This window comes from Ambystoma mexicanum, chromosome 2p (assembly GCF_040938575.1).
Source record: "Ambystoma mexicanum isolate Mex_15411 chromosome 2p, UKY_AmexF1_1, whole genome shotgun sequence".
Taxonomy (NCBI): Eukaryota; Metazoa; Chordata; class Amphibia; order Caudata; family Ambystomatidae; genus Ambystoma; species Ambystoma mexicanum.
In genome coordinates this window covers 1,300,653,618-1,300,677,198 of record NC_090923.1, presented here as the reverse complement: position 1 = coordinate 1,300,677,198, position 23,581 = coordinate 1,300,653,618, and the positions used below count along the sequence as shown (strand labels likewise).

The 23,581-nt window shown below is 45.7% G+C and overlaps 1 protein-coding gene across 2 annotated transcripts in view; it reads right to left on the bottom strand.

Annotated features, from left to right (window-relative positions):
• The window catches only part of PMS2 (PMS1 homolog 2, mismatch repair system component), a 504,643-nt gene that overhangs the window by 247,084 nt on the left and 233,978 nt on the right, over positions 1 to 23,581 (bottom strand). For both annotated transcript variants that reach the window (XM_069645634.1, XM_069645635.1), the window contains exons 5-6: positions 14,970 to 15,153; positions 12,603 to 12,773 (exon numbers count right to left, since the gene is read on the bottom strand). In XM_069645634.1, coding sequence (XP_069501735.1) covers positions 12,603 to 12,773; positions 14,970 to 15,153 — 355 coding nt within the window. The remainder of the gene's footprint in view (positions 1 to 12,602; positions 12,774 to 14,969; positions 15,154 to 23,581) is intronic.

Sequence of the window (23,581 nt, the reverse complement as noted above, 5' to 3'; positions counted from 1 at the left end):
CCTGCATTCAGGTCATCACATCATATATCCGGATTAAGTTCAAACTGGTGGGGACTAGTGCAGTATTTTTAAATAACAGAGACTGCCCTTTAATGCAACAATAATGTAGACGCTGTGGAACTACGGCCCTGAAGTCCTTTAAACATTTGATCATAGAGTGTGAGGCCTTGGCAGCTTTACGGGGCAGTGCCTGTTCCGCATCTGCAGTTGACATGGAGAATTGTTCCTCTGGCTCTCTGTAGAGCCGCTACCTGGACGGGGACAATCTATCCTTAATATATAATTTGACTAAACTTGGGAGTGTACGATTGTGGAAATATTGAAGGCAATACGTTAGCCTTGAGTTTGGTATATGAATGCAATGTCTTTTTTTTTACTAGATATGTCTGTATTATGTGTCTTAGGGTTCCTTTAGTGGAGGTTGCATTTTTATTCTTATTTTTATAAAAGTTTGTGTTTTTATTTGTATTCTTTTTTATTGGTGATAGCAGCAATTGATTGCTTTGCATCTCCTCTGTGTTCTTTCAACTTATTTCATGGAAAACCAGAATAAGTCTAGTTTTTAAATGTTTCTGTTGTATGTATGTATAAAAAGCCTATCCGGCTATATTATACTAATAAACAAAGTAAAATAAAATGTACCCAGCATCGTCTGTTGATCTCCACAAACTGCTCCAAGGTTCCCACCTCTAACACGTAGTTTGCTCAGAAAGCTTTTCCCAGAAACAAATTCCAAAAAGAACAAAGGAGCAGCTCCTGAAAAGGATCTTTTTGCACGAGTTTCACGCTTGAACGTAGGTACTTCTAAGAGTAGCAAGACCTGGCTGCAAAGGCCTCCAGACACTCCAGATATTTTCAATTTATCAGCCAGATAAACAGGAGTATGAAAATGGGTTTCTTTTTAAACTATACATAGCAATTTAAAAATGATCCTAGCTTTCAAAGGCAACCAATGAAGGAACAGCAAAATAGGAGTAATATGATCACACCTTCGCGCTCTGAAATCCAGACAAGCAGCTGCATGAAAATCAGCTTTCAGTGGAGAAGTAGATGTTTGCGGAATACCAATTAAAATTGAACTGCCAAAGTCAATCCTTGATAAGACTAAAGACTGAACTAGATGCCGAAAATGATCAGCAGAAACAGTCTTTCAATAATCTTAAAGCAAATAACTGGAAGCAGATTTTACCATCACATTTAAAAGTCCAACCCTGATGGCCGCTGTCATCTATGTAACTCCTATTCTATGCGCTCCGTGGGAATCTTTCTCAATCATCGTCCAGTAGGTACCCACTAGGCATGCTACATTTGTTTCCTTTCTGTCTCTTGTTCCCTCATCCAGAATCAGACATTGCAATCTGACAACTGTCAAAAATATCAGCCCACCAAAGAATGGAACATTTGCAAACACTTTGCCTTAAAGGGATCTTCTACTGAGGTGCTGTCAAGTGACACTCTAACCAAAACATTGCAACAGACTCATCCAATGGAAGCATAAAACTATCCACTGGACCCTCCTCCGGCCTGCCCACATTAACATTCTCAATTTATATGTGCAAATGTACTGTACACAGGCCAACCAAAGTCTTATCTGCCTGGCTCCCTCCGGGGGGCTTCTACGGATTCCCTATCCGAACACTCTAGACCTTCTCAACAGTAATACATTTTTTGTTGTGTACATAACAGACACTCTCGTCCGTTCTCTCACTCATTCACTCCCTTCCTCCCTCTCATTTCACTTATCTTACTCCTCCTCTGCCCTCCCCCTACTCCAATAGCCCTCTCTCTCCTCCCCTCTCCCCTTCTCAACTTTCATTCGTCTCTCCTGTTTCTCCTATATACTCTGCACTCGCACTCTATCTCCTCCCTCTGCTCCCCTCAACCCTCCTTAATACGCTATTCTCACCTCGCCTCACATTGCTGCTAAGGGATATGGCACCCTGCTGACTCTCCCAGTAACATGATGTCCTGCTCACCCTTCTCTAGTGACCGCTCTCTCACGACCTGCTATAATACTCTCACTATTCTCACCCCCTCACTTCTCTCCTACACCCTTAACTTCGCATTCCACTGGTGCACCCCCCTCAACTATCCTTACTCTCTCCCAACATACACTCCCTCTCACTCTACCATCTAACCTCACTCCCCTATTTCTGTCTCCCTCTCTACTAACTCTCATTCACGGCTTCACTCACACAAACTGGTACAACTCTCTCTCACTATCAATACCTCACCTGTACTCTGCACAAATTCTAACACCAGCTCCACAGCGCACCGTCCATCGTACCTCAGTTCTCCCGGTCCACCTTCCTTCCTCCTGACCTCACACAAACACCTGCCGCTCTGTCTTCCATTCACTCCCCTTATATACTGTGCTCTTCCTGGTTCAGACTCCCCCCCCCCACCTCTTTCCATTGGTTCAGCCCTTACCTGACTATGTGGGCCAATCCATACCTGTCTTCTCCCCAAGGGCTGGGTTACACAGGGGGAAAGCTTTAACATACCCTTGAAGTTCCTCCCCTTTTTCCAGGACAGTTTTGTCTGCAGTCTCTGAATGTTTCTCTGCTGTTTCTCTGATGTGTTGCAGGACTAGTAGTTAGTTTTTCTTTCACTGCAGTGCATGGTCTGCTTCTCTGGTGTGCTGGACGATGTCTGCCTCCGGTGATGGTTCACGGTCAGTGCTTGTTGCAGCATTTCTGGTTTCCCATTTGTTTGGTAATTTTGACACCACTGCAGTGCACTCTGGGTCTTGTAGTTCTAAAAAAGAAAACGGAGAACCCTGGCCATACACAGTACTTGAAGGTATTGGGTGGCAGATGGCACATGAGAGGGTGGATTAAGGACAGTGCCCCCTTGCTCCCCCTAACTCCCTTTCCCTGCCTCTGGGACAGGGCTGGTCCTGGTTTACGCCCTATTAGCCCCCTTGTCCCAGGTCCAGAAGGGTCCCGGGTGCCCCCTGACAGCATCAAGCCCCTTACCCACAGCAAATAATTTGCAAAAACATTTGAGCTAATACTTTTGCAAAAAGTGCCATTTTACAGCCACAAAAATCTGGATCACCAACTACCAGGGACATGGCTGATGGTCAGAGGCAGCATTATACATTTTTATCGCCGTACCATAGAGTAGATTGCATAACTTATTGTAAACCAAGTACTTCACGTCTAGCTGCCCCCAAAAACCACATATCATTGTAAAGAGGTTGTAATAAAGATTTGATAAGTAGGAGATGAAAGTAGCTTGTGAGTACAGGACATCACCCAGGGAAGAGAAGCCACTTCAACCTGAGATTCAAGCAATGGCACTTTTACGTCCAGCACAATAGCAAACATATAGCTTCTGAGTACATTCTTGCAGTCTTTAAAACATTCCTGGTTGTAAAAACAGCTTAAAAACAGTCCCCTGTTAACACCGACTCTCATCCGTCTTCTCGATGTCAACAAGATTCGGAAAAACCCTTCCAATCTTTGCAGTGTATGTTAAAATTATACTCTGAAGTGACAGACTCTATGCTGTTCCCTGTCCCTGTGGCTAGAACAAAACACTGTCTGCTGATGGTAGGCTCAAGATTCTAGGCTTGGGTCTGCAGGATAACCTCACAAAAAACCACAGGGAGAAAGGAGACTGGGCAATAGGCTGTAATGAGACAGTGAGAGGCAGATTACTCTGCAATGTCACACTGTGTTGTCAGAGGATAGCTTAATTAGGAGGTACACATTAGTTTTTATTGGACTTTAGTGCTTCATAGACAATAATGTAATATAATTATTTGTTGAAGAAATCTATGATATAATTTATTGAAGCAGATCAGTCTTCCGACTTTGATATTTATTTAGGAGATGGGTGGGAATTCAGCCTCCTCTACAGATACCATCTATATTCTGTAACGGTTCTTTTTTTGTTCAATAAATATTGGACATTTGTGCAGGGCCCATAAAATAATGTATACAAATTACAGGATTATTGCTCTGTCCAGTGCTGAATAGAAGCACCATGATTTAGCTTGCTGGGCATTCCCATGCTTTCAGATATTTTAACTAAATTCTTAAATTTACATTCTGGCAGCAGAAAGTAGCTGGAAAACAATCTGAGCCACTATGGACAGTCTGAAATGACTTAAGAGCCAAAATGGAGGTTTACTTCTGAGCAAGGAACACAACAAGTTTACAAAAATACCACTGTACCGTGCCCGCACTATCTGGATTTGGGTTCCAATTAGACATTTGAGAGATGAAGTGGTCCTTGATGTTGCTCTACTTCATGTTCTTCATGGGTGCCATGAGGAGATAGGGTTGACAGTAGAGGCCCTGGCCATACAGAATGGTCAAATTGCAGCATCATAGCTTCAAATGCACTGTCTTTGCAGGAGTTTATTATCAGCCAATAGAGGGAGTAATGGCTAAGCTACATGAAGAACTGGAAGTGGTTTTTTGAAGGGACAAAAATATCTGTTTCATGGCCTCCCCAGGCTGCTCTAGGAAACTGGTTAGATTAGAAAGAAGTTACATCTTGCATCCAAAAGAAAAAGATCCAGTTTCACTGGGGCCATCTCTTTGGGCCCACATTTTATGCTTGAAGGAAAAATCACATCTGCAACTTCCAGATATGGTGCAGTCATGGCAACTGGGAAGCCATTTAAAGAGGATGTACCAGGAGCATCACAGAGCGCAGAACCACAATCTTCTGGATGATTATGGCCTATGTCAGAAATGTGCTACCAGTGATGGCCGCGGTAGTGTAGAGTCGCAGCGTGTGAGCTCTGCCCCCGACCGGTAAAAGCACAAATCCCTTGGCGACGGGGGCCCCCCCCCAAGAAGGACAGTGCACAAACGAACCCTGCAGATGCATTCAGGAAGAAAATTGATGCTCTGGGAGGGGCGGATCGCGGTGTAAGGTGGGTGCACACATCACCCGTCCCCAGCGGGACAAGTGCTGGGCCGGCCCTACTGCATTCTAGCAGTCGCAAGCTCACAGCATGGCGCACCCATCACGGCTGATCCCCCAAAAATCAAGACAACCCGCATGGCACCAACCTGCCCCTCCCCCCCAGGTAAGAACCTAATGGGGACATTCAGAACAGCACCCGGGAGGGACAGAGCATCCCGCGGTGCCACCCGGGAGGGACGGAGCTTCCCGTGGTGTGGCTTTCAACAAGGTCGCCTCATCGTCCGCAGCAGAGACCCAGGACAGTGCTGGGCACCAACTGTAGCTAGGAGCAGCCAGCTGGAGGGACCCGGATCACTCATAGAACACAGGCAAACTGGCAGCTACATCTAAGCTGGCTGCAACTACCGGCCCATGGAGGGATACAATAAGTACACCAGAGGAAAGAAGAGGAACCATCCTCTTCCCCAACACACCTCAAAAAGTAATACGATCAGCAGGAAAAGACAGAGGAACTATCCCCTTCCCCCCACACGTCTCAACAGTGAAAGCACCACCATGGGGCGTGCACCATACCCCAACACAGCCAAATGATCCCCATATCAGGTGAGGAAGGGCAACAACCAACAGGCTGCTACGGACTGGGGCAGGGAAAGACGCCCAGCCGCCTGCCAGCAGTGGGGGACCAGCGTCAGAAGGAAGAGCATACCCTCGCCATAGGGCCCACATAACCCCCCAGCACGGCGAACCGGCTAATCCGACCAGTGGTAAGGGATGGAGCGCAACATCCAGACGGCCACCACAGAGGGGGGCAGAGACGTATGCTCAGGGCACAAACACAGCTGACTCCACAGAGGGGGCTTCTACAAGCAGATGAAAGGCCCACATCGGTGTCCCTTAATTGAGGTGTAGCCAGGGAAGGGAATCATGTCACGCCGGCCCCGCACTAGAAGCAGTAAATGCATGGCACTAAAGGAAAGAAAGCGGCAAAGAAGCTACAAGTACATTCCACACCCAAGCAAACCCCCCCAGAGCGGTACAGGCACGCGGCGAAGAGGACGACACTCAGGATGCGACAAACACAGCGGAAAGCGACATGGCTGCTCAAAGGAGGATATGGAATGCTGCCTAAAGTCATTCCAGGACTATCAAGGTCCCCTCCTTTTGAAGTACTTGAATCTGTTTGGAAGTCCCCCTCCTCCTCACCTGATGTACTTGGCTCTGGTGAGGGCTCCTTTTCCTTTCTTCGTGTGGGGGTCTCTTTTTTTTTTTTTGTTTTTTTTTAATTTATTTTTTTAGGAGATATGGTCTGCTACGAAAGGAAGCCACCTTGACTGTAGAGATAAGCAGGGCAGGGACTTTGTTTCCGGGAACAACGGAGTAAATGGGGAAAAAGCCAAGAGGCATAAAAAAAACCCTAGAGAGATGATGGATGGGAGATTCACCAGAAACTGTAGCAGGCAAGCCAGAATGCAAATTCCCAGTGGTTGAATGCAGATTCCCCGTAGCTGAGTGCAGACTTCCAGTAGCTGAGAACGTAGGCAGAGGAGTAACAATCCGGAATATGGCCGAAGACTGGTAAAGGCACCAGGCCACCAGAATGGTGGAATGAAAAAGGTCAGTGTAAGTTGAAACAGCCATATGATACCTATATTATTTATGTTGCATTTATGAGTGTGAGGGATAGAAACTGTTTATTTAGAGTGTTTTCCTCTAGTTTAACAGGCAGAGAAATCCTCATTAGGTTAGGGAAAGCGAGCCACTTATCACAACCTTATCATTTAATATATCGCTACTTGTGCTACAAACCTATCTACTTGTCCGTCTCAAAATTAGGTGAAAGAGTTAAGCTTTGATTAAAAAACATTCTTACATCTTTTACCTTATACAATGTGCACAAGCCCCAGCAGTGCCATGCTCATGGGCATTGCGCACGCGTGGTGGTCTAGGCCATCCTTGAGTGTGGTGAGTCCCGTGCTTTGTTGATGAGCTGGGCGGGCAGCCTCAGCATGGCTCACAGGCTGCCCACAAATTATGTTTTACGCCTATACATCCTTGCCTCCCTTTAAGCACCTTAAGGTAAAACATGCCATGCTTGCTGAAAAAAGAGAGAGACTTCTTAGAGCCTAAACGAGGAAAACAGATTAATTGCTGAACAACTGAGCCAGCAAAATTGTCTGATAAAGGTAACTAAGGGTCACTCGGAGGTCCAACAAAGGCAGTTTCTGGCTCTTATTAAACCCAAACAGGGTTTGAAATTAACATTTGAGGACTACAAGCTAAATCCAGCTCCTGGGTTTCAGCCATCACTCTGTAAGCAGGAGCTACCACTGAGGGACCAGTAGTGAGTACATGGCACACCGCAAATCTAACTTCCATATGAGATGTACACTTTACTCTTTGTCCATTTATGTATGATCCATTATGTTTAAATGTGTCCTAATTGTTTTTCATGAACAGTCACAAACAATCCAAATAATGTCACCAATGCATGATTGAAAGGCACTAGTTGGCCTGGAGAGCCAAATGTAGCTTCTGGGAGCTGCTGTGTTTGAGCTAACCAGACTCTCCTAGGGTAGAAGCAGGAGCTAAACAGCTCCCAGCAATTTCGCACCCTGCCCCAATAAAGGTTGCACCCACAAGTTGTCTCTCAGTAGTCAGGAAAAATAGGGGATGGGAGAAAGTGCGTCAGTGGGATAAATGGGAAAAAAAACAACAGTGAAACTGATTTGATTTCTGGAACTAAATATTTCTCTCGCAAACACCTGCGTACACAAGTTTGTTTCCTCGTCCTCCTCCTCCTCCTCCTCCTCCTCTTCCTCCTCCTCCTCCCCCCCATCCCTTAATACCTTGTATTGAGCTATGGGAAATTACAGAGCTGGAACCCACACTTTCAAAGGATTCCAGTGTCAGGCTGTGGTGTGCACAATGGAGTCATTGGCTGAAGGAGAGCACTCTACTGCCTTTACAATGAACTACAAGTGCTTTCAAATGGATCATTAAGAGTGAGTTCAGAAAATGCTTAAAAAGACTGACTGTTCAAAGATTGCACTTGGATTCTGCATAACGTTGAAGATCACTAATAATTCCCAGCAGGAGACCTATGGTGCTTTTCAGTCCTCTTCCCCCAAAAAATCCCTGTAACCTTTGCCTCCTCACTAATGCAGCTCTAGGAGTGACTGGGCTTTAGTCTTTTTTGTTCAAACTCCTCGAGGCAGCATCTGTTTGGCCGCCTGTTACTGTGGGTAAAAAAAAGCTTTCAGAAGGCGGCTTTTGGACTCCGCAGCTGTACTTCGGTTTATACCAGCAAGTGATCTCAGGCTCCCGGGCAGTTACCCAGTTTCCTTTGTGGAGGGTCAGAAAGAGACAGGCTATATTTGTCCATCTTCAACAAGGTTTTATTCAAATCGTAAGAAAAATGCCTCACTTTCCCTAAGCTATGGGATTCCCTACCTAACCCAACTAACTAGGGTGCCCACCATCAAGTCCAAATAATAGTCTGTCCTCCATTCAAAAACTAAGCTACTCTGACCCTACCACGAATGCAAAACAATTAAAGTCCAGTCCAGTGGAATGGCTCCCTTCTCCTGGGACTGCTTGCTCAGCAAGTTCTTCTCAATATAGGAATTTTAGGTAGTTTTTGGCGATCAACTTCAACAGTTCGTTAAGTTCACTTAGGGGACTTTTCAACTCCCTGGCTTCCCCTTCTCCTGGCTTTTCAAGATCCTCTATACAGGTGCTCCTTTTCCTGGAGGTTCTTTCAATCCGTCTTTCTCGCATATACTTGAAAGTTTCTCTTTCTCGGATGTCCAACTTATATCTTGAGAATTATAAATAACCTTCTTATGGTCACAGTTCTTAATTCTGTTATCACTTTGTTTTTGGCTGAGACGAGTATGATAATACCAGTGATGATTCTCATTCTTCTGGGTATTTGGTCTCCCATTGGGACGTGCATAATATGCCCAGTAATGAGTCTCACTCTTCTGGTTAGTTTGTTTCTCACTGGCATGGGTATGGTTGGCCTAGTAGTGAATCTCATTCTCCTGGTTACTTTGTGTCTTACAGAGATGCGTATGAGTATCATACTCGCCACCCTCCCTGAGTCTCCCACTCTTCCCGTTACCTTTGTGGTCATGTGACTGCTTCACCGAGTCGGTAGTCCGTCTCACAGACTTCTCCCTGGGTTGTGACAGCAATTTTGGTATTCTCTTCCTCTCCTGGACACCCCCACAGCGTCACTTCATGTTTGGCTTCTCCGCCTGGGGAGCGTTCCACAATGTTCTCTCTCAGCTCGTCAGGTCTGGACATCTCGTCTTCACAGCCTGGACTTGCTTGCTTGGCTTCCCAGGGCCGTTCTCCTGTTTGGTGCAGCTCGGGCACCGTTAGGCGTAAGCTTTCCTCCTTGCCTGTAGGAAGCAGTGTCGCCTTTTCAGCTTCGCTCGTTCCACTGCCACCGCAGCTTTGAACTTCCCAGGCTTCTTTCTCCCTGGGGTCTCATCCTTCAATGCTTATGAGGTTGCAGTGGGGCTTCCCCTGTGTAATGCCACAGTCCTTCTTCTGTGTTGAACTGGTGCTCATTGTTATTCCATTGGTTTTCTTCATCACAGTACCAGACAGGTTCTTGTCCTCATATGGCACATCACAATAGCAGATGTATAGTGTTTCTTCTGGTTTCTCCCAACAGGATTTATTAAGTTAAGTTGTTGCATGAGTTTGGCAGGGAGTTCCTCATCGGAATGGGAGTCCTCGTCCCCATGGGGGGAGTCTCTCCCGGTGAGGACCCACTTGGCTCTACCCCTAGGGAGGGTATTACGTAGTGTGCTCACCTCCCTAGCATCACAAGGAAAGGCTCCCCTCTCGGGGGAAGTAACAAAATCCCGTGATTCATCACGTCACACCTTCTTTCCTATTACTCAAACCACATATTTGGTGCTCTAATTAACCATACACAATCCCTGTTGGTGTTGTATGATCTGTGTGATTATTCCTTCATATCTTGCACTTTAGTATGCTCTATGCATTCAGTGTAGGATCCTGGAGATTCCCTGTTATAAACTCACCTATGTCCACTTTAGTTTTATTTTGATTCTGCGTTTTTTGATTAACCTATCTTTTTAGTTCCTTTGTTTAGTAATAATTTTGTTTTGTCAACATTTTATTGTAATCTTGGTTTTTTGATGTTATGTTCAATTGCATCCCTTGAATATGTCAGAGTTCACTTGACAAGCAACGGTTTAGAAGTGAGATCTTGAGGCAGGACAACCGAGCACACATAATTTACCACTGATTGTGCCTTATATGGCAACATCCTGGGGAGACCAAAGGCTTTGAACTGGAAAGAAAGATCAAAACCTACTGTATCACTCAAAAGGACATGGCGCTGTGGTGTCGTCCATCTTGGGCATGGGCAAAGTACCTAAAGAAGACGTTGCCACGCTTTTCTGCTCGTTATTCTAGAAAACTGAGCAGGCAGGAGCATGAATGCGGCACCAGTAGAAGAACACGGGCAAGGAGAGGATGCCAAGGAGAGGAGAAGCACTGCATTGCGTAACAGTCAGGGTCAGCATTAGCGACAACCTGACGGTCTAAAGCAGGGTTGTCCAACTCGAGGCCTCACGGGCCGGATCCATGCCGGGTTGTCAGGATATCCCTCATTAATATTTATGGGATACATTTGAATACAATGATTCTTAATGTATGCACGTTTCATTTGAATATTAATGAGGGATATCCTGAAAACCTGTCAGGATTCTGGTACTCGAGGCCTGGTGTTGGACAACCCTGGTCTAAAGCCAAGCCCATTCAAGTTTTGCTTTTGTTTGAACTGCGTAGTACCACACGGCACAGAGCATCCTGAACAGTCCTGCCTGAGGTATTGGAGCTGCCGGCAACAAAGCATATGCAGAGCGTATAACTGATGGGCCTGTTGCAGGCCATTTAAAGTATGGAGATCTATGTGTATAGCAAAGTCATTTTATGGGCACAGATCTTGTGAGTAACCGAGAGTAACCCAAAGTAATCAACAAATTGATTGAAGAACGAATACGAAGGGACTAAAGCTGTGAGTCAGGAAAATGTGTGATGAGGGAAAAAGTGTGATGAGGGAAAAGGTGTGATATCTTAAACCACATGCCCTTTCACGTTTGGAAACGTAATTAGTGTGTGTACTGCGTAGTGAGTATCATTAAAGCAAGATAGGTGGTACCTTCTGGAAGAGAAGAGCCAGCACGGGTATGAGCAAGGCAAGGGCTTTATATTGAGACGAATCAGCATATAGCATTGTTAATAGCAACCTTGGTGAAGGAAAAATCTGACAAATAACTAGTGCAATTGAATATTGTTGGTGAGCCAAAGGCAGAATAATATCAGAAGTCATGAGTGGTGTTGTTTTATGTTTGTTTGCAGAAAATTAGAGTAAAGCTGCAAGAAAGAAGCAGAGCAGCAGGCAGTTACCCATCCTCGTTTCCCCCAACCTACCCATTTATCTCCCGGATTCTCTTTCTGGTGACCCTAACATCCCTGTACCTACCCACTTCAAGTACTTCAGTCCTCTTCCCCCTGGGCTGAAAGGTGGATGTGTCAAGATTCTTTGTCGGCTTACACGTTGAAGAGGGGCATCCGGGAGATTGCCACTTCTGCGTGACAGGACCTGACGACAGTACTAGCCTTGCATCATTGCAAACATATTATCTATTGTGCAGAGTATAGATTACATGCTACATTCAGTGCTGGGTCACCCATTACCATTTTGCCACTGCATGGTAAAAACGAGCTCCTACCGGGCAAACACAATTTTACTAGCGTCTCTCTAATAGGAGCAGTATCAGGAGTGGGCTAGTAAATTACATTACAGCAAGTAGTTTCATAGTGACCTCTGACCACAACTCAATTGGGGTGGTGCTTTCATAAACTTTTTTTCGAGATCTCCTAAGCTTTATCCAAGAAAAAAGTAAGTTTGAAAAGGTGAATTTCTTGGTAACATTTCTGTGGTTCAGTCATTTCATGTTTGGAAGCACAACAAAAATCCTAGTTTTCATACAAATGGCATACTTTCACACCATGGTCTATGGCCATTTTTTTAACCACAACATTAAATGATACAGCTCAATTGAAAAAAAAACAGATCCAGAAACCTTTAGGTTCTTAATCAAAATCTAAAAAGTCTGTGAAGACTTAAGTTTATATTGGAAAAGAAACACCACCTTAAAACCTTTAACCCCGGTATACAATAAACATGTACCATTGATATTTGATTAACACACGTTCAGTAAGATTGAACATCCTGAAAGCGGTTTGGCATTGCCAACTTGAATGAAATATACACTCCTGAAAAATACTGTTAATTGTTACCAGATATGTAAACATATTTCTCAAAAGTACAAGAAAACACAGCCCTTTACTGTATCTGTAGACTTTGCATCCTAGCCTCCTGTGATGCCATTTCCTTTTGAAAGGTTAAAAGAAGTACAGAAAAATGACTGCCAAGCAGAGAAAAATGCTTACAGAAAAGTACAAAATAACTTGATACAGAAAGTCTGTACACAATAAGTTAAAACATTAACAAAAAATAAAAACAGTTCCTTTTTTTTAAAGAGAGTCTTCTGCTTTAACCTCATTTCAACTCGTTTAGATAAAGCTTTGAAATCATTGGTGAAGCACATTTTACATTATAACAATCACTTGATAGTTGCACGTTTAGATACTGAAAAGATTACCTGTTTTTGCCCAAATACTGCACCAATGTTTTCCTTCATAGCACTGGCATTCCCACTAGAGCACACTACAAGGTTTCTCTTCCCTTGTCCAATTTGGTTGGTGCAGTTTATCCGGACTCCGGTTGAAATAATACAATATGCTTGCAGGACCTGGACCATTTTGGCAAACTCCTAGTTCAAAAAGATGGGGGATATTAGAATCTGTTTATATAGAGCAAGGTTAGCAGCCAAGCCTAGTACATAACAGTTATAAAGAGGAAGAGACTGAAGAAACTGGTGGCAGGCCCCTTGGAGTAAGGACAAAGCAAACTACCCAGTCCCTGTCCAACCGAGTCCTCCACACATCTCCCTTAGTCACCATCCAAATCCAAAATGATTGTCCCATACAAGCCCTCTAGGTCAAAATTGTCACTGCCCTACAGACTTCTAAATATATGTCGTAATTCCTGAGGATGTGCAGGTGATGCGATGCATTCAGTAACTTCCAGATGTAGTTCCCAACACAGGTTAGGCAAAGGCGCTACAGGAAAAAAGTATAATAAATAAAATGGCAGCACTTACTGTTTGATCATCACCACCACCCATCCCTTCCTGCCTGTTAGGCTTTACCTCAAAGCTCAATAGCATATTTCAGAGGGCGAACAGGAACTCTTTGTGTTAGGACAGAGGTGGAGCAAAGGCATTTCCCCTGCCTGGATGCAGTGTCCTGAGTGGATCCCTTTAGAGCATCAACCTACCAGTCCTGCATGGGGGTGAAGCATATTTTTGTCCCACGGATGGGTTCTTCCAAAAAGGCTGCTTTTTGAGCACTTAAACCAAAGGACGATTATCAAGTTGAAAGCTTTGCTCCTTGTTGCCCCCTCCCAAGAGTTCCCTTTGCAGCATACGATGCAAGATGGAATCGTATATTATACATCGATGAAAGACGGCTCTAAGGGGGCAGCAGTATTGCTTTTGCAGAACTGTTTTTCCTGTAATGCACGGGAGGGTCATGCGTCAGTGCAGCGCTGTGTAAAAGGATTGGGTCTATCACATTAAAATAGATACAATCACAGAACGGGACTATTATTAAATGACTCAAAGGCGGAGCCGTTTTTGTTATTTCTTCTTTTTTGTTTTACACTTGAACAATAAATATTAATAATTCAATACACAACAACCGACAGGGCTTCTCGGTGGCAAATAGTAATACTCCACAAGTGCACCCTCATTTCAACATATGTTATCGGTTAGTTGATCAACTAATTTGAGGCATTTTTGTATGGTGCACTAAAGTTTGACAAAGGGCAGTACATTCAGTCCTTATCAATCCATGTTCTGAGAGAAAGTTGATAGGAACTGAGAAGAAGAGATCAATAACAAATATGTTACTTTAGATACAGGACTGTAGTTGTACAAGCTGTGCCATTGTTTCTTGAGGAGCATTTATTGTTAATTGCTAATCCAAACCATAGCTTCAAAATGAAAATCCTGTACAGAAAACGAAGGCACATGTAATCGCCACCAAGTCGATTCTGCTTTAAATGTAATTTTGTTTGGCTATTTTTTTCATTTACAGCACTGGCTGCATTCATACAGCAGCTGTAAAAGTGATCAGGAGGCTCAACATTCACCGCTTTGAGGATCACCTCGCCTTCCGGACGGCTCTCAAGACCTGGCTCTTCCTTTCTGCATCTTGACAGACATAGCCACCCTCTTGGGTGAACTATCATCCCCAAACAGCCAGATGGGGGGCTTGTAATGAGTCAAGTGAGGAGACAACAAAACCGAACATGCACAGAAAGGATTCCAGTCGATCTGCATGATCTGTTCTGCATTCACTCATCGCAACTACATATCAGCCAGGACTACTTGGTACGTATCGAACTCCATCTCAATGGAAGATAGCCATAACCCTTCCAGGGCACGGCCACCCTTCCGCATACATGTGCAATAGTCCAATACTGGGACTCACATCACCTCTGCCACTAGAAAGCAACTAAGTCCCACAAAGAAATTCGGTCTAGCTGGTGACATAGTCAGTCTTCTTGACTTGCATACTCTCCCAACAGCTCTTCACAGCACCCATCCACTAGCCAGATCTCCATGGATCGCTAGCAGGGACGTAGTCGCCCCTTCTCTACCATCGTACTGGCTAAAATGAACATACGCATTCAAAGTCCCTCTCACCAATTCTCATACCTCAGACTTCGGTCCTCCAAGGGCCTTCACCCACAGCACTTTGAGGCCACACCAATGGCATTAGGCGCTATACAAAGGCCATATAAGATAATAAACAATAGCTTTGCTACAGTCCAAGTGGCCTTAGGAAATTGCCAGCACAGTGCCTTCACAAGGTAGCTGAAGAAGAGGCCCTAATAACATCACCTTTTTGATGTTCCGTAGGAACTCTCGGTGTCGCACTGGCAGGGTATAGAAGAGCTGCTGCACACTGACAGTAGTGCCCTGCTGGCGAGGGTAAGGCATCTTCTGAACAATTCTCCCATCATGATCAAAAGTCAAGCGTGTTCCAATCTGTGCAGATTTGTGACACGTGGAGACGGTAAGATCACTGCAAAATAAAATAAGAATATGGATAAATACGACAGGCCACTTCTCAAATAATCTTGGAACATCCTCAAACTAAGACATTATTGCAAAAGCTACTTCAAGAAAATGGCTCCTTACAGGAAAAGACCATGCATTTTCTTTTAAAACTAGGTTTTAATTAAAAAAACAACTCTGAATTGATGTCCAAAGACCAGAGTTTTGGGCCTCTTTCCGCTAGCAGTGGAACGGTTGGAACAGTGTCAAAATAAGATCGAAAATCCATCAGCTGAAACGGAAAAATTACTCACCATAGTAACACTGGTCCCTTAGTCCACAGTCCCCTTTGCTCCATACTCTTGGCATGTCCTCCGGAACGGGGGATGGGTCGGAGCGTGCTGCTAGGCAGCATATAGAATGTTTATTTTGTCTAGGGAGGATAGCTCAGCGGCAATGTGCTCGCCTTGGAAGCAAGATGACACGGAGCAACACAGGTTCGATCCCCAGGTCCGCGCTTAGAAACCTCTGGGGATTAAGCGCCTCATAAATAACCAATCATATCAATCATATCCTATCACGTGCAAACCTCAGCAGGCTGTACAGTTCCTCCCCCATGCAGCCCTTCCCAACCGCCAGTCCCTTGGTTTAAACTGGACTTGTAAGCTTATTAGTAGCGGGGATTGGAGGGAGGGTGCATGGAGGAAAGGAAACTCTCAACTAAGAATATCAATTGTAATACAGTGAGTAACTTTTCCATACTCTTACATCCCGTCCCGTTTCCTCCATAATCTTGGGAATTTATAAAGCACTGTGGAAAAATGAGAGGTTAGAAATACTATGCATAGAGTTTGCGGAAAACTGCTTGCCCAAAAGCGGCCTCATTCCTGCAACGGCAATCCAGTGACTAGTGCTTACAGAAAGAATATGTGCTTGACCAGGTTGCTGCCTTACAAATGTCCTGTATGGACACCTGTCTCTGAAAAGCCACCAACGCAGCCTTGTTCTGTATCAGGTGTGCATGAAGATCCTTAGGAGGGTTTTTTCCCCTGCAGTTGATATGCCTCCACTATGGTGCTGACCATCCAACATGCTGTAGAAGCCTTGGCAGCTGCCGACCACAGCACACCACGTCCAAAACATAACAGAGTTGGTTCACCTTGCACATGCCACTTGTCCTGTCCAAGTAAAACATGTGCGATCTTGCTGCATAGAGGGTATGTAGCATCTTCTCAGCTTCCGTGCTGGGTGATGGGAAGAACCCAAGTAGCGAGAGCACCTCATTAAGGTGAAAAATGCTGACTACCTTTGGTAGGAAAGCCGGTTTGGATTTAAGCACTGCTTTATCTTTGTAAAAACTGATGTAAAGCTCCTCTATGCAGAGTGCCTGTAATTCTGAGATCCTCCTTGCTGATGTGATGGCTACCACAAAGGCAATTTTAGTGTCACCTACTTCAGCTCTGTAGAGGCCATGGGTTTACGCATAAGCACCATCAGGACCACATTAGGATCCCGTGGGCTATGGGGTTTCATCAGCTCGCAGAAGTGGCTATTCATGAGTAGGTCTGCTAAAGAGGAAGCATTAATGTCTTCATTTAAGTAACCCCCTATAGCAGCAAGATAGGTGCTACAGGAGTCCACTGAGATACATGTTTCCACCAGGGCTGTAACAAAACTCATCGCGTCATTCTGCGTTGCCTTGCGAGGATCTATCTGAACCGTAAAAAACACTGCCAGAAGCGTGTCCACTTATTCACTTGTTTCTTGGTGCTTCAGATAGACAAAGGTGACCATACACTAGTTCTTCAGGTACCAAGCTGCAAAGGGCAGCGACTGGGAGGCTGGAGTGAAGCACCTTTTCCTTCTGCTGCTGGAGTATGTCCTGACAAATCGGCAATGGCCATGGTGCCCGAAGTTTCAGGGTCTGTAGATCTGAGAACCAAAATCTCTTGGGCCAATGCAGTGCCACCAAAATCATGTTGCAAGCTGTTCATGGCTTCAACTTGTGCAGAACCTTGGCGATCAGTGGGAGTGGAGGGAAGGAAAAGAGGGTCTGCCCATCCCAGGGCAGTAGAAATGCGCCCCCTAGTGAATTCGGGCCTTTGTCCTTCCAAGAGGCATAGAGCGCACACTTCTTGTTTGGGTGTGTTGCAAAGGAGGTTCACCAAATGTGTTCCACCAAACTGGAAAAACTGCCTGCATGGCCTTGTTGTTGATCTCCCACTCGTGTGGAGTCACAGTAAGACGACCCAGAGCATCTGCCTGGATGTTCTCCTATCCTGGAAGGTTTGAGGCCACTGGCACTATTCTGTGCCCCAAACAGTTCAAAATGTCTTTTGTCAAAAGGCACAGTTTCCACAATCGTGTACCTCCCTGCTTGTTCAAGTAAAACGTTGCTTGACTCAGCTCCCCTTCAAATCTGGTAGAAAAGCCTTCATTCCCAGAAAAATTGCCCTCAATTGTAGGCAATTTATGGGCTGATACTGATCTTCCACTCCCCAAAGGACGTGCATTTCCTGTTCCCGAGAACTGTTCCCCATCCCGCAAGGCACTTATATGTTGCCAGCTCTCATGTAGGTAGTGAGAGAGTGAACAGTACGCCTGCAATGAGGTTCTCTTCTGTCATCCACCATTGGATGTCTGAATTTAGGGAAACTGGTACGCCAATCTCCTCGGAATTCGGTTGGGTATCTTGACAACAGAACGTTCTTAGGTGAAGTTGTAATAGTCTCATGTGCAACCTGGCCAGAGGAATCACAAGTATGCATGAAGCCATAAGGCCAAGAAGTTGCTGAAATGTTATTGCTGGTAGCAAAGTCTTCCCTAGAAATTCCCTTCATAGCTATTTGATGCTTTCCAGCTTGTCTGAGGGTGGGAAATCTCAATGTTGTGAAGTCCAATATTATTTTGATAAAATGCAACCACTGTGTTGGAGTCATAATTGATTTCTCCAGATTCAGTGCCAGGCCTTGCACAAACACCTGTTGCATGACCAACGAGCCGGAAGTCGTCACCTGCGAAGGAGTTGAGCCCTGAATCAGTCAGCCACCCAAATATGGGTAAATGTGTACCCCTTGTAAACAAAGGTGCTTCATAAAAGGTATCCATCACGTTCGTGAAGACTCATCGTGCAGAGTTCAGACCAAATGGAAGTATCTTCTACCACCTAGTGAGTCACTTGTAGTGAGAACTGAGGGAATCTGCGGTGCAGTCCCAAAACTGGTATGTGCATGCATGCATCTTGCATCTTGAAAATCCAAGGCGCATAAACCAGTCTCCTTCCAGCAAAGCTGTCAGGATCTGTTCAGGAGTGACCATTTTCAATTTTTTGGGAGGTAATCGAACTTTGAATGGTTCTCCATCCCGCCTTGTCCTTCTTTGGGAGTGCAAAAGGTATCCCTGCACCAGACTCTCCAGATGAACTCTGACAGGCCCCCAGAGAGGGACTTCAAGACAAGGATAAGCTTATGTGACAGATCAGTAGGGGATTTGTCCCGTCTTCTCAAGGGGGAGCCCCCCCGTTTGGGACTAGGGAAGTGAGCCTGCGATGCAGTACCCTCCACAGGGGTATGGGCAAGCGGGATCCCACTAGGGTTGACCCCCACCTCCTCTAGGAATGAGAAAGGCTCTAATTAAGAGTCCCATCCTACCTGATTTACACTCTCCACCCATATTCACGGATTATATGGGAACTGAACCCAGAGAAAACACTCGTGGGCCTTTAAGGAAGATGGCTGGAAGGAATCTTAAGTCTTCCGAATGCGCCAGGCAGAGAGAGAGAGAGAGAGAGAGAGAGAGAGAGAGATGCTACCAGAGAACAAGGATGAGAAAAGCTGCATTGGAGCCGCTGGCAATTTGCCTTAGGCAACAATATGGAGAGGTGGGGATTCGTACGACGGGAAACACACACCTGATATCACTGTACGCAGATGACATGCTCCTCTACCTGCGCTTCCCGGAGGAGAATCTGCAATATGTCCTGGAGGTGATGGATCGCTATGCCACCCTCTCGGGCATATCGGTGAACCCCGGAAAGTCTAGTGTGTTCCCCATGGGAAGGTATAAGAGTCTCCCACTTGGAAAGCTACCCATTCTGCAGATACCCTGGCAGACCGAGACGTTCAGATATCTGGGCATAAATATATACCACAAGATAGAGCACAAACACAACACGGAGAAAGCAATTGATGGTATTAAAAATAGCATGGTGTTTTGGTCCAGATTACCCCTTGCCATGATGGGAAGAGCAGCTCTGCTCAAAATGGTGGTTTTGCCCAGACTCTTGCACTTTTTTGTGAATGTCCCGTACCTGATCCCCAGACGCTTCTTTGTTAAACTTCATAGCCTGTGCAGGGGTTTCATATAGCACAACTCTAGGAATAGGGTGGCCCTGTGGAAATTACAGAATTCGAGCGATAAGGGGGGGGGCATAAACCTGCCGAAATTTGAGTTGTACTACTTGGCGGGGCAGCTACTGTATGTGGCTAGGTGGTTATCCGCAGAGGACTCTGCGGAAGCCAGGCTTTTGAGGGTGGTCTCTGCCCCATATTTCCTTAAAGAGACAGTGTGGCTGCATAAGACAGAAGTGGTGAAGATGGGGAGACTGTTGGTGCTGGGCTGGGAGGTCTGGCGCTCTCACAGCAGTTCCCGCTGGTGGTGCTAGGCCGGAAAGACTTCCCCAACTGTTCAAAGGGGTCAGTAAATATTGGGAACCGGTGGGCCTAGCCACCCTTGGAGATATATGGCAAGATGGGGAGGCATTGGAATTCCAGAGGCTGCAGGAGGAGAGAGGGGTGCATAGGGGCCAATATATCACCTATACCAGGATCATGAAACGGGTGCGGGAAAGGTGGCCTGAAATGGTACTTGCAGAAGAACCCAACGCCACCCTAGAAATTATGTCTGATGTCTCGGAGGGCGGGCACGAAATATCCCGGATATATGAGCTCTTGAGTGTGAAGGTGGGGAAGGAGCTGCTCCAACTGAGGCTTGACTGGGAGGAGGAGGTGGGTGAACCCATGACAGAAGGGTAGTGGATAGAGCCCAAAGGTACCATAAGAAGGTGTCCCGGAATGCGAGACTCCAGCAGATCCAGTTATATGTCACCCACAGAGCTTACTTGACCCCGGGGAAAATAGCTAGGTTTGGTGGCTCGGCCATACAGAAATGCCCAGGTGTGGGGAGGAGGAGGCTGGGCTGTTGCATATGTTCTGGGCCTGCCCAGAGGTGATGAGATTCTGGGTGGAAATAAAGACGAGAATGGCCAAGTGGGGGATGGTGCTCGAGGTGGGGTCTGCTTGGGCATGGGAGCTTCCCTAGGCCACAGAATTTAAAACACATTAGCAAGATGAAAGACCTGGCTTATATCCTGGCTAAGCACAGAATTGCAATGTGCTGGAAAGCGGCCCACCGGCCGAGAGTAGAGATGTGGTGGGCAGACCTCTTGAAATGAGCAGAAGCAGAAACTGTGGTTTGGTATGAAGCGGTCACTAGGGGGGGAGAGGAAGAGGTAGGCCTCCTGATAGCCTGGAGACAACTGGTAACCTCGATGGCACACCCCCACCAGGTCAATCTTGAAACAGAAGACTGCGATGAGTTGGTGATAACAGATACCTGAAGATGCCCCAGTATATGGCACGGATACGACGGCTCGAGTTTTGGGGGAGGGAGAGAGGAGGATGGAGGATAACATTGAATAATGTGATGCTTTAGCATTGACCACGAACGTCCGAATTGGTTGTAATGTTTGATGTGTGTGTGTTTAAAATAATAAAAATTAAAAAAAAAAAAAAAAAAAAAGGATGAGAAACGCACAGAGCCAGGCAGAGGAGCAAAGCCAGAAGCAAACACTGTGGTGGGTGAGCAGAGGATGCAACGTAGGAGATGCTGATGCTTTACTGAAGGCAGAGCACCCAGACACAGAGGGACTGCACTGAGGCAGGAAGCATGACACCCACCCCCAGTGAATGAAAAGCCAAGAGACAGAACCCTACACAGGGGTTCTGCAACAGTTCAAGGATTCTAGAGCCCACCCGGGACTACCAGAGACACATACCCACAAATGGGTATCGTACTTAAAAAAAAAACAAAGGAAACTGGTAAAGTTCTTGACGCGAGCAGGCCCAAGCCACCTGCAAGTACCCACTGAGGCAAGCTCAGAAAATTCAGAACCTAACAAAATGAGTAGGAGGGTTCTCAGCTCCAGTGACAAGTCTGACGAACCATGCACTAGTTACGGCAGACTGGAGCCCAGGAGGGAACAACCGAGACAAAAGGGCATTTGCGCCAGTCTGGGGCTTAATGCCAAACAGCTGAGATTTGTGGAAGACTGGTTACCGCTCTCGCAAAGTATGGAGGAGTTAAGGGACAGTCAGTGCATTCGACCAAAGGGGGAAGAAAGAAGGCCGTGGGACACAGAGTGCCCATACCCCCCCAGGCTCGCCACGCATCAGAAAGAGAGGTCATGGGAGAGGACTGGACGAGCAGACTATCTCAGTCCTTCCAGTTCAGATGACCAGGCTAGAGACAGCTGGTCGGAGCATTATGATAAAGGCGCAGATAAGAGGGAAGAGTCGTCATTTAGCACAAGGTCAACATGTCAAATGTTCAAGAAAAGGAAAAGGTCAGTAGAGCAAGAGGATCATGGGACAAATTCGACTCAGAAAGCCTGATGCATCCCAGATCCTTTGAGTCAGAGTCAATTGAGTTACACAATACGCAGTTTCCAATTCCAAGATCTGAATTTGATAAAATCAAGAGGGCAATGAAAAGTTCTTATGGCAGAATAAGCTGCCTCAAATGGCATGGAGTACACACTCTAGATTTGTTTGAGAAGGGGGGTGGTTTGGGAAGGGGGGGGCCGGCCTACTGCACATGAAATGTAGCTAACACATGGCTTCATGGAAACCATGGACTTTCTCATGTCAGGTTGGAAGGGGGAGCTCATGGGTTGGAGCAGTCCGTTGCTAGTTGTATGGGAAGCCCAAAAAAAAAGTGGCAGGATCGGCCTTCTAAATCTAGGAAGGTTATTAGATCTAGGAGAGATTTCATGTAAACCATAAAGTATGTTATGTTAGTGGTACTTGGCAATTGCAACATCCACCAGAAGTATCTTGGTGCTAACTTACATGAACAGTGAACCAGTGAAGCACGAATTAAAAAGAAAAGTCTTGAGAGAACGACGGAACAAGAGGTAATTATCAACGGCACAAAGAGTCACCGAAAGAGAGTTTCACCACTTTGCTGCGGACAGTATAAGGTTAAGGTCACTCTCTGGGATCCTCTATGGGATAATTCAGACATGCTTGAGGTCAGGAAGCTGAGAGGGGATGGGAATTGGGAATCAATGGGCATCAGGGTTATGGGGGACATGATACAGGACAATAAACTGTAATTTCAAGAGATGAACAAGACATATGTTGGAGAATCAGGATTTTTTTTCCAGTCTTTTGTTTATTTAACATTGTGCGGTCAAGTTATATTTGGGAGTTAATTTATGCATTTTACATATGCAGGCAGTATAAAAAATGACAAAGAACAACGTATTATCGAAGATGTACAACCATCAACTACAGAATAAGTAATTGAGCCAGGTGTTTTCATGAACACTGCAAAAGATTTAAGACTACAGGTAGAGCAGTAAACCCCTTTGGTAGCAGTCTGTACCACCCAGATTTACCTGGTAGCTGTGGCTGAGCAGTCAGACTTCTCTCAAGAAGAGTTAGGCAGTATGCAGAGTATACACAATATGTACCCAGACACAATAGCACAAGCAAACACTGACCAGAGCTTGGTTTCAAAAGTATATAGTTATTTATTAAACACACATAAGTTGAAAACACTCTAGCAAAGTATAGTAAACACTTCAAACACAGTTATAACGAAAGTAGATTCAATCCTTTCTCCTATCTAGACAACTCTAGGTTAACACCACTTAATTAAAACAGAGGTGAGTGCTTAACGTTAGATGACACTCTAGTAGTTTCCAAGAAAGGGAGAGAAAAAGCAGAAATGGGTTAAACACACCACTCTAAGATCCAGAACACTTGCAATAGGTTCAAAGAAGCACAGGTGAGCAAAAGTCACTAGGCAGGGCCCACTCTTAGAGTAGCCGGAGCGAAAATGTGCCCAAGATCACACTGTTATTAGGGATTCAAAGTCTTGCAAGGAGTTAGAAAGAGTTTAGAGTGGTTTAGAAAGTTTAGCCAGGGTGTCCCAGGCACTCCCAGGGTCGAAAGCCGGGGGCTAAATCTACCCCGTACAGTCGGTAGCAAGGGAAGCCAGGCGGAACACGGTACCTTAAGCGGAAAGGATCCTCCAGCGGTGGCAGTTGTTCCAGGCAGTGGCAGCAAGGCTCGACGTCGGTCAGGGGAGAAGAAGTTCTCGCTGAAGAGCAGAAGAAGAAGGTCGTTGCACTGCCCGGGAAGAAACCAGCCGCGGAGTCCTCCGGTTAAAGG